This window comes from Scleropages formosus, chromosome 8 (genome assembly GCF_900964775.1).
Source record: "Scleropages formosus chromosome 8, fSclFor1.1, whole genome shotgun sequence".
NCBI classification, from domain to species: domain Eukaryota; kingdom Metazoa; phylum Chordata; class Actinopteri; order Osteoglossiformes; family Osteoglossidae; genus Scleropages; species Scleropages formosus.
In genome coordinates, this window is record NC_041813.1 from 1,929,243 (window position 1) to 1,941,063 (window position 11,821).

An 11,821-nucleotide genomic window follows, 5' to 3' on the forward strand; every position below is an offset into this window, starting at 1 on the left:
GATGGCGCCACAGGATTTTTCACGTTTTTTTTCGTTCATTTTCACGTAATTTCTACTCACAAAATTAAGGACAGGTTTTCATACACATTTTTTTCACACTTTTTTCAAAAACAGATTCTCTTTAAGGTATTTAATGTTTACGAGATTTTTCAGTATTAAGAAAGAATATTCCACAATGGTATCAAAATAGTCAATAATACTAGTACAGTGGAACCTCGGAACTCGAACAGTTCGGAACTCGAACGAGTTGTTGGAGAAAAAAATGTCTGAGAACCCGAATGAAATTTCGGAACTCGAACAGATTAACCTTTTTTCCCATAAAACAAAGGGTGCGTATGACGCGTACGACTCGGTATGAGTCAGTCAGTGTTGTCTGAAAACTGGCGGAGTGAACATCTCGCTCATTGTGCTGTGAATTTGCACGTGTTTTTGTGCTTTTTTACATCTTACATTAAATAAGCCATCATGGGTCCTAAGAAGGTTACTAGTGAAAGCAATGAGCCAAAAAGGAAAATAATGAGAGCCACGATAGAGGTCCAAAAGGAAATAATTGAAAAACATGATAGTGAGGTGTTGGTGTCCTTCATCTGGCTGCAGCACAGTCAGTGTGGAATGCCTAAATCTACGATTTGCACTGGGTTTTACACTTTTTATTTATGGCTTTAGCATCAGGCCGCGTGTATGTATATAGGTTTAAATAGGCAATCATTTGGGGGTCTGGAACGGATTAATCCAATTTACATTATTTCTTATGGGAAAAATTGATTCAGAACTCGAACGCCCTTCTGGAACGAATTAAGTTCGAGTTCCGAGGTTCCACTGTAATTCAATTACTAATTGAAAATGCAGCAATGTAAAACATACAAACTTCAAAAGTACATTTAGATGTAAGCAATATGAAGCATGAAATTCATAGCAGAAAAAATCTGAACTAAAAATGATCAGCTAAAAGGATAGAAAGAGGTTTTCACTGAATACATCGAATGTCAAGATGCTCAAATAGCATAATAAGTCTTCTTAAGCCTTTTCCAAGTGCTGTAGGCAGGTGATGTCCGAGGCTGCACCTTATTTGTTCCAGGTGTGAAGAATGGGTGACCTCAATCAAGTCCACACATACAACGCTCCACATGTCTTTCACTAGATGGTTGATGTTTTTCACAATAGCTACTCCCGCTGCTTTAACGTAATTATTCTTTTCACAAGTATTCCATGACCTGTTCCACAAACCGGGGATGAGGCCAGTAAATTTCAATGCAGCAATTCTCGGGACCAAAAAGATTATATAATATTTTTTCATTGCTAGTTTAATTTTAATGCTAATTGGAGGAGTCCAAAGTTTCAACCTAATTCTTATTTATTTCAAGTGTTCTTTCTGCTGCTGTTCTTCTGAGGGTTGCCACACAAAATTTCATTGTATTGTATACAATGACAATAAAGTATCTTATCTTAAGTGACATCCTCCTTTCATTTTGAAGTGTGTTGCAAAAAAAATAATATAGACAGTTTCAAGTGTTTCAGATGGAAAAACACTGGACCAATCCAAGAGACAAGGCAAAAAAAAGCGAATGATGGGAGAGAGTCTGTCTTGATTCTCACTGTATTATTCTGCTGGTATGGAGGAGCTGAACGCAGCCATTCTGAGTGCGATATGGGAGCTCTTCTTGGCAGCGGCCACACTGCTCGGCTTGTCAGCGCTGTTGTCCAAACAGTAGGCCTTCGTGCGATACACACTGGCCTTGCTCTCGCAGCATGGCAGCGTGCTGGCCAGCGCAAACACATCCCTGCGGAAGGCCTTCGTACAAATGGCGTAGAGGAAGGGGTTGGCGCAGGAATTGATGGGATAGAAGAGCACCAGTAGGATCTTGGAGTTGGTCACTGTAATTAGGGGCACCTTGAAGGCAGCGGAGATGGCGAAGAAGGAGATGGGTGCCATGCACAGGAAGTCGGTGAAGATGAGCACTGCCATGCGCTTAGCGATCTTGGCGTCCGCATTCCTTCCAGCAAACTCGGGGTTCCATACTGCCTGGTAGATTCGCGCGTAGCACGCACACACTATGAGGAAGGCGGCCACATTGAGAAAGAGGAGGAGAATGACGAAGGCCTGGGCCAGCGGCGTTTCGATGTCCATCGGCAGGCACACGCTCACCTTCCTGTAGCTGCTGACGCCCACCAGGGGAAGCAGTGCTACACCCAGGCACAAGAACCAGCCCCCAGCCATAGTGAGCAGAGCGCGACTCAGGCCCAAGCGGCGCTCCGGCTGCAGGGCGTGATCAATAGTGTGCCAGCGCTCGAGAGTGATGGCGGTCAGCGTGTAGACCGACAGCTCGCTGCCAAAAACGGACAGGAAGCCCGCGGCCGCGCAGCCCGGCCCCGTCTGCCACGCAATGGCGTGCTGGCTGTAGCTGCCCCGCGTGCGCCCATCCACGATCGCGATCATCAGCAGGTAGATGCCGATGCACAGGTCAGCGAAGGCCAGGTGGCACATGAGGAAGCGCGGCACGGTCAGCTTGCCACGGCTGGCAACGAGCACCAGCAGCACCATCAAGTTACCGGTGATGGCGAGCACGTTGATGAACCAGATGGCGACACGCAAGAACTGGAAGCCAGCAATGTCCTCGCAGGGGTTGAAGGCGTCTGCCTCCGGAGTGCACCGCAGCATCCTGGGGCTGCGGCAGAAGTCGAAGTCTGGGTAATAGAAATCCACAGGATCCAGGGCCTCCCGGTATTCTTCGGACATGGCCGGATCCTTCAGCGGTGGCACAGCGGTGGAGTCAGCAGCCAGGCCTGGAATACTAAACGCAACGGAGCATCAAACAGGTGGGCACGATCCAAAATACCGCAGTAAGTACTTCATTTCACGTTCACCACAATGTTTACTTGACAAGTTGATGTTTTTTCTTCTTTTACAACCATCTGTCAACAAGAGGTTGTTGAGTCTCGGGGGTGTTTTGCTGCAGAAGGACGTTTCGAGGCATAGTTGGTTGTTTGCGTGTGCTATCAACAAAACCATTTATGTGCTTTTTTTCAAAGCAGGAGATACACACACAAAGAAAGCCCAAACAAACACTCCATCCGTCTGCACTCTCAGTACTAACACCACTGTCCAAGGATGCTGTGTCAGCCACTTGTCATATTAACCCCCATCTAAGTGGCAGTGATCGAGCCTGATTCTCTCTGAGGAAAATCAAGAGGACTGAGATACTTACTCTGAGGAAAAGCCGTCCTCACAGTATGATCCGTTTCCCCCAATGTCAAAGAAAGCGGAATCCCTACAAGAGAGATATTTTAATTTAAATTGTTTTTCAGATGATGGACTGGCGTCCCGTCCTGGGTGTGTCCCCTGGGTGTGTCCCCTCCCCCTGCAGCCCTACGCCCTGTGTTGCTGGGTTAGGCTCCAGCTCCCCGCGACCCTGCATGGGACAAGCTGTTTCAGAAAATGTGTGTGTGTGTTTTTCAGATACTTAAACTACACGACCTTAAAATTCAATGCGCAGTTAAGCCAGTTATTTAGCAAGTCAATAAGTCTGCTGGCGGCTTCTCGGGTATTTTGAAGGATCAACAGGCTGAAGTCTGATCATAAACAATTTGTTTTTTGGTCGATAACAGTAGGTGACGTCTGTCTCACCTGCGGGCGTTCCAGTCAAACAGGGCACAGCAGTGGCTGGGGTAGGTGAGCTGTGCCTCCTGCAGGCTCTCCAGTGCTCCTAGAGGGGGGAGGCTCTTCAGGCTGTAGGTCCCACGAGCTACCAGGAGACGGAGAGACTGCAGGCCCCGGGAGGGCAGCGCCTCCAAGGCCGTCAAAGACACATCTCTGCGAAAAACAATCGATCGCTATTCTGCCAAAAATGGCACACACAGCACATACACAGACGGTCCCAGGAAACAGTGTATCTGAAACACTCGAATACACAAAGCCACTCAATTACCTCAATCCCTGTGCCCACAATGAGAAGAAAACGAACATGAGTTAAGCACCTGAAATGCTGCGGTATGTTGCAAACAACAAACATGAAACAAGAGGGGATTTGTCTGATAAAACAATGCAGGTGAGAAACGGTGGCAACGTGGTGGCCTCATATTCTCCCATGACTGCAAGTTATCTGTATTCCTTTCCTACAACGATCTCCTTGACAGTTATCAGTCTGGATTGAAGGTCAGCTGTTCCACAGAGATTGACCTCCATACGGTGTCAGAAACTCTCCAGTCGACCAGAGTGACCTCCTTGTCCTCAGTTCTCGTTCCACTGGTCAACTCGCTCATTTCATCGCTGTCAGGTCTTACAGGCTCTGCTATCAAATCTCTCCAGCTATTACAGAATGCTTCTGCAGAAGTTATGATTGTCCTGTCTAAGCGCTCCAGTGTATCTTCCCTCCTCATCTCTCTCTTTCATAGATGTTCTTGTAGGCTCTAGAGTCTTGAACTTGACCAAGTTCAAGACTCTAGAGCCTACAAGAACATCGATGGATCCCCAATACGTACTGGACCTGACTACTCATGATACCTCAGCAAGACTTTTATGCTCAACCACCTCTGCCCGTTTGGTGGTCCCACACACACACACAAGAGGTCCAAACTCAAAAGCCTGAAGGTTGTGGGTTCTGGCTCCAATGTGGTTGAATGACTTCCCCCTCTCTCTGAGAACTGCTGAATCCCTTTCAACCTTCATGAAGGGTCTCAAAACACATCCCTTCCAGACTCACCTCTCTCCTAATCTCCTATCTGCTCCATAAACTCTCATTACAGTATCTGTAGAACAGCATACAAAATGATTAAATGTAAATGTTTGAGTTTATGGTAGAATCATTTTTTGCAGTTGAATGATCCTGCCAATTATCAGGTCATTATTACAATTATCAGGTCAACTATCTTACTTACAAAACCCCAGGTCCAACTGCTCCTTTGAAAGCATCTTTGTGGATTGTTCTTAGGTGTTTGTTGTTTTTGAGAATCCTGAGAATGAATATACAAAGTTGCATATCTCATTCAAAGCAGATCTTTCAGTTCAAGTTCTCTTCCATGGCATTGCTATAATAAAAGTCACTGTTTGACAAAAAGTCCAAGCAAAACAGTGTGCAAACAAGCAAGGAAAGAAAAATATGAATAAATACAGTTTATGGATCCTGGTCCCATTGAAGGCATAATCTTCAATTTCCTTGAAACCATTTCTATGTAGGATCCTGAAACGAAAGCCAAAAACAACCACCCTTCGTTAAAAATAAATAATAATTTCAAACTGATGGAAATTATTAAATTATTATTTCCTTCTTTATTAGTGATACAGAAATAGCCAACAATAAGAGCTCACATTGTAGTGTGTTCATTTGACAGCCCAGCAAAAGCATTTGCCGGAATGGACTCGAGATGAAGGTTGTCGCAGATATCACTGAGAAGACAAAATCCATGTTAAACACCAGCTTGGACACTATGTGTGTGACTTTTGTTCGAGTGAAACAGATTGAGTGCTGCTGATGTCTCAAAGGTTCAATGCTTTGTGACTTATTTTTGCTTTCTGGACTTCTAATATTGTGTAACCGATGGCCATGTTTTAACATTCTCATTAGCGCACACGTTATATGAGGTTCATGTGTGTTTTTGTGAGGATTGGCTTCTGCTATACCACAATGTACTGTAATAAGAGGGTACAAAACAAAAAGATGAACTTACAGGATAAAAACAGACTCCAGAGAATAAATGGATGATACGTCAGGGATCACAGTAATGCCGGTGTTGGAAACACTCCTACATAAAACCAACAATCATTTTTGTAAGAAAGCATTTCTCCTCAACCTGAAATGAGGAGTTTTCAACCTCTACAAAACCCATGGGACAAAGATACAAAGTTTAATAGAAAGGAAGTCACAAATGGAATTGGATGATGAAATGGAAAAATGGAACAAACGGATTAGATGATGAAATGATCTTTTGGATTTTCATCACTAATTACTGAAAAATATTATAATGAAGTATAAACAGAATTCATATGTCAGGAAGACACAACAGGAAAGGCACAACAGATATGTAATGTACCAATCCATTATTAATAACCACTCGTTCTATTTCGGGATCGCGGTGGTCCGGAGCCTGTTCCAGAGGCATAGAGCACAAGGCAGGGTTCATCCTGGAAGAGACACCAGCTCATAGGAGGGCAATCATACACACCCTTCGGTGTCACCAAATGTCACCAAATGTCACCAATTCACCTGAAACGCAGGTGTATGGGCTGCGAGAGGAAGCCCATGTGAACATAGAGTGAACATGGAAACTGCACACACAATGAAATCAAGGCAATATCATGTTGCGTAAAGATATAACACATCGAAATCCTGCATAAAACAAGAAGTTCTTACAGATATCGTAACCTTGGCAGATTGTTGAATGCACGTTGACTGATGTGTACTAAATTCTTGGTGTTCTGTATTGATCTGCAAAGAAAAGATACGTATCTTTTGAGACCCTGTTTGAGCCCAAAATATGACAAAAGAAAAATAGTTTTTTATCAGTGTCTACAATGTTTTGCATAGAATTTCAACTCGTCAGGTTACTGGCAAGCCGAATTAAGAGTTAGAACATGTTTTCCACATTTTACCCAGGATTAAATGCTAAATCATTTGTTATCATGGTCGGCTCAGTTGCTGCACCAGATGAGAATCTCATCAGAGTTTGATTTATGCATAACTTCTTCCACTGCAATTCCCCACCTCCCTCCAAAAAATAAACATTAGGGAGCAAATAAAAAATAGCTTTTGACCTGATCAAGGGACAGGCTGCAGCCTTCCAGCCACCTGCAATCCTGCCCATGCGACACTTACATTTCTGAGAGATTTGGAAGGTTGTTGAAGGCCATGGCCTCAATGGTTTTCAAGGTGTCACTCTGGGCAATTTCACTGAAGTCACAGGAGGGAAGAGGGTTAAGTGGTCCAAAACATTTCACACCCACAAATTACACCGTATGTCCACTTCACACAGATTTAAAAGAAAAAAAAAAATTTAAGGGCAGAGTAACACTGTGGGTTGTACAACTTTTTGCTGTAGTAGGCTGTGTTATTCTGAAAGAAAATTCCACACTTTTTGTACATTTTTAGCCACAGAATGCAAGTCAAGTCAACTTTACTGCCATGTGTACATAGTGCAGATGTAAATTGCACAATGAAATTCTTACTTGCGTGTCTCTCACAGGCTGTAACAGTTGTAAACACTGAAACTTTATGTACAATGTACTATATGCATGCAATGGTGTACTGCAAAATTGCTCCTCTAAGTTCTCCATATAACTCCAGTTTGCAAGATATGTAAAACATTTCGTTGAAAATCTTATGTCATTAAGAGCTTTGATAGACAAATATGAAATGTAGTCTGAAAATAAAACAATAATGGGTTCAGACTTCTTAATTTCTATAAAACATCTTTATGTCTGCTTTATGTCCCGAACCTCCAGGCAGAATGAAGATACAAACTCTGCCAGGGGATATCGAAAAAATGCAAAGCGGATGTTTTGAAACAAATCAGACACTAATATAATGACTGAGTTTTGAATATCATCTTAACTACAACAAATGACCAGGAAAACTAAGATCCTTCTGGAATACTTTAAAGAACAGTGCGCGTTGCTGCTTAGGATTGTAACTTACATTCAAAATTGCTACAATACTTCACTGAGGCTGTTGTGATGAACAAGGTTTGTAAACACTTCTCTGTGTTCTTTTACAATTTTTAAGCACATTACAATATTCAGTTTCTGTCTGATATGAATTTAGAACTTTTTGTGCTTAAATTTCAATTAAGGATGATTAGCTTCGGAAACATGGGAGCAGAACAGGACATTTAATGATCCTAAGATGAAAACATAAATGGAGGCAATATGAACTGTCACACTTCTACAGTCCGTAGATGCTAGTATATTGACAGGTACTCACATTCTGAGGACCCCGCTCAGCCCATCGAAGGAGTGGCTGGCAACACTGCTCAGAGACAGGTGTGTGAGAGTCCTAGGGAGTATGATCAAGCAGAGGAGACACACTTTTGCAGGCTCATGCTGCCTTTACAGCTTATACACAATTGTATCTCAGCTTCATTGCAAGCAAGTTTGCCCTCTGTCAACATGCCACATTTTGCACACATAATGTCTACAGCCACTTGTCCCAATGAACCAGAGCTTAGCCCAGCAGCATAGGGCACAGGGCTGAGTGGGGGAGGGGTCACACCCTGGACGGGATGCCAGTCCACTGCAGGGCACCCCAAGCAGGGCTCGAGCCCCAGACACCCCGCACAGCAGACCCTGGCCAAACCCGCTGTACCACCGCACCCCCCACTGCTACCTTTAACCTGAAACAAAATTTATCTGATACTGTCAAGCAATGACTTTTCTTTACCAAATCTGAACAGTACTCCCAGAGGACGGTCAGGAGAGCTGTATACATTTTAACAAATCCGATCGCTTCACAGCTAATGGAGTTTGCACTATTACCGCACTACATTTCTGAGAATCCATTTAAAAGTGTTCTGTGCCAAAGACCTCCAATTTAGCAGAACAATGATCATTAATAAAATGGGACAGCTGGTCGCATAGTGGTTGGCGCTACTGCCTTTGGACCCACAGGTTCAAGCCTCACTGCTGGTGATAGTACCCTTGAACAAGGTACTTACCCCTAAACTGCTCCAGGAAAATTACCCAATGGATAAATAGTTGTAACCTCAACACTGTAAGTTACTTTGGAGAAAAGCATTAGGTAAATATGTTATGTCCAGATATCATTTTGAGCATTTTGCAGTATATACAGTTGAATTTTTTATTTGCATTTGGAATAAACTTTCATTTTAATGACACTGGCTAACAACTATGTGTTTCAGAGACCTTCTTTTTTTGCTTTCTTCTATGTACTTTCTGAGGTTTTTGTGTGTGTGTGTGTGTGTGTGTGTGTGTGTGTGTGTGTGTGTGCAAGTGTTGTTTGTCTCTACAGGTATTCCAGTTAGTGCACTTTCTTTGCTTATAAAAGTTGTAAATACTGGCAGAACATTTCTTCCCAGTTGCAGTCCCACACACCTTCACCTTTATCTTTTTCCTAGACAGATTTTTCCCATCAATGACTCTAACAACATCAACAATGGTTCCACCCCTTCCTATCTACCTATTTCATTTACTTAAATTTGTCTCGCTCATATTTTCTGTTTTTACTGCAGCCTACTTTCATGCAAGATGTAAGTGGCTTTTTTGCTGCTCTTCAAAATAAAAAACCGTAATACTCAGTAGTGCAGAAATTCTTTCTGATGATACTACCATGGTTATGTAAAGAACTATTGATGGATTATTGAATCATACTATTTTTCAGACCAATCAATTGGGGCTCTAACTCCTGATTCTCCACTAACACTGCTCTTCCCTCAGTAAATAATGACCTCCCTCCTTATATTCATGACTTTTGGGGACTTCTTTAATCACTGTTCTGAGCTGATTTGCTTTCCACCTCCCAGACTGCTAATTTAGTCTCTACCATCATCTTTATCATCTGTCAGCGAAAGTTGAACGCAACTCAATTCTCAGGTCTTTTACTTATCCCTCTGTACAGCTTTGCTATTATGTCATAGTTTTTCTTACCACTGGCAGCAGACAAGACTTATTTTTTATTTCCTCTTTGTAATAGCGGTTCTAATATCTCAGCAACATCATCAACTAAACAAATCCCTGATGTAAAAGTTAAGCCATGGCACTTGGAAGCTGTTCTGCTAGCTGTGGTCTCTTCCATTTCCAGCCACTCCTGCCCACAAAACGTAAGAATTTGTGAGAGGAAAAAATTATTATTAACTTATTATTTTAAAATTAAATTTGATTTGTATTTTCACACTTTATTCCACTGTAAAGGCACATGAGGCATGGCCCGTAGAAAACTTGAAGGTGGTATATACTGCATAATAAAAACATGCAAAATCGCTGTTTCACAAATAAGGGGGACACAGTGGGTTGGACCGTGTCCTGCTCTCCGGTGGGTCTGGGGTTCGGTTCCCGCTTGGGGTGCCTTGTGACGGACTGGGTGTGTCCCCTCCCCCTCCAGCCTTACGCCCTGTGTTGCCAGGTTAGGCTCCGGCTCCCCGCGACCCCATATGGGACAAGCAGTTCAGACAATGTGTGTGTGTGTGTTTCTCAAATTTCTTACAATTTCTTTGATGAAACGAATACTCTTTTTTTTTCTATGTAGAAAGCAACAACAACAAAAAACAACAACAACAATAACACTAATAATGTTTGTCATCATCCAGTAAGACTTGTGACATAATGTTTGTAGGTTCAATACTCACTCACCTCTAAAACTGAGATACTTCTGCCAGTTGCTGTATAAATGGGTCAAACACTGTTGTATCTTTAAACTAAAACTTTGTTTTTATATTTTCATCTGTTATAATAATAATAATCATAATAATAATAATAATAATAATGTTGATGACGATGATGATGATGAAGCGTGTGTTTGGTAGCATTGGTCAGGGGTGGCTGGGACTGCCACAGCCAGTGATTAATTCGGTGACTGAGATGTATATGTTTTATTTTCATGGTAATAAATAATTACTTTGGATATATAATAACTGAATTGTAACATAGAGCAACTTTTCATCAAAAAAAAAATAAATCGTTCACATGATTCATTATGTTACTTGGGTACTATGGCTCTGCCAAAGTAATGAAAGTATCAGCTGCATATGAACACTGCTTCAATACAAGACAAACTCATTGCGTGCGAAACGTGAGTTGTTACTTTTACTAGAGCTTCATATACACCTACCGACACTGTGCGCAATTACGCATTTTTTTGGAGATGCTGTATAACTGGGAATATCTACATTTATTCAAAAGAAGTTATTCCTATTTAATCTGAAATTTTAAACATGAATTTTGTAAAATAATCCTGTTTTTTAAACACAACTGGAAGTAGGAGCGGATGATTGAACTCACAGTCGCTTGAAAACATCCTTCTGGTCCCCTGGAAGCGACCGCTCGGTCGCCTCGGTGCAGCGGATCGTCTCGGCGGAACAGCAGCAAATCCCCGGGCACACGAAGTGGGATGAGGTCAGACTGAACAAAAGCGATGGGAGAATGAGGAACACGGGCAGCATCAGCATCTCTTTTAGTGTCAGGGGCGCAGCGACTTGCTCCTTTCTCCTCTCACATCCGAAGCAGGACGTCGAGACGCCGGGGCTCCGCTGAGGCTGCGCGCACTCCAACTGGTCATTCTTCTCTCATCCCTCCGTTTCCGTTATTTCCTCGTTACATTTAGCAAGAACAGTGATTTGTCCACGCCGCGGTCTTCACGTTTCAGATGAACGCTGTCAGTTTGGGCGAAAACAGTTAAAAAAAAAGAAAAAGAAAAAACCTTGACACCAATGTTCTATTTCAAATATGAGAAGAGTCATCCGTGCGTCATCAGGCAGACTTTGATCCCCCTCCCACCGTATATCTCCATCCAGTATTAAAACCCAGTTTCTACATACAAGTATCGCGCAAGTGGTCTTGGAAAAGTGAAGTAACGGGACTGCAAGAAGCTTGGATGTTATGCAATTTCATTAATCAGTGAGACTTTGTGTTTTTTTTTTTTTTTTTTTTGTTTCTGTGTCCTCCTAAACATAATCAACGTAAAAACTTTTTCTTAAAATGACGATGTTTGAAAAACTTTTTGAGCCATGATGACTTGTTCTAAATAATGTATAGGACTGAAGTGAAGAATTTCACCCTTATGCAATAAGTAAACATAACTAGAAAAGGATGTTTTCTTGCTTATTTTATGGCTGGAGCAGTGGCCATTAGATCTGCCCTTTGCAGAAGTCTTGAACTCTA

General features: G+C 42.4%; 1 protein-coding gene across 1 annotated transcript; it reads right to left on the minus strand.

The window, feature by feature from the left end:
* Window positions 1–959: 959 nt before the first annotated feature.
* On the minus strand, window positions 960–11,405 carry lhcgr (luteinizing hormone/choriogonadotropin receptor). Its single transcript, XM_018738173.2, has 11 exons — window positions 10,943–11,405; window positions 7,914–7,985; window positions 6,810–6,884; window positions 6,348–6,422; window positions 5,665–5,739; window positions 5,306–5,383; window positions 5,109–5,177; window positions 4,876–4,950; window positions 3,626–3,811; window positions 3,207–3,269; window positions 960–2,792 (listed from the first exon to the last, which is right to left on the minus strand). Exons 1-11 carry the CDS (start codon window positions 11,107–11,109, stop codon window positions 1,601–1,603), a joined length of 2,127 nt encoding a protein of 708 aa, XP_018593689.2. The 5' UTR covers window positions 11,110–11,405; the 3' UTR covers window positions 960–1,600.
* Between the last annotated feature and the right edge of the window lie 416 nt (window positions 11,406–11,821).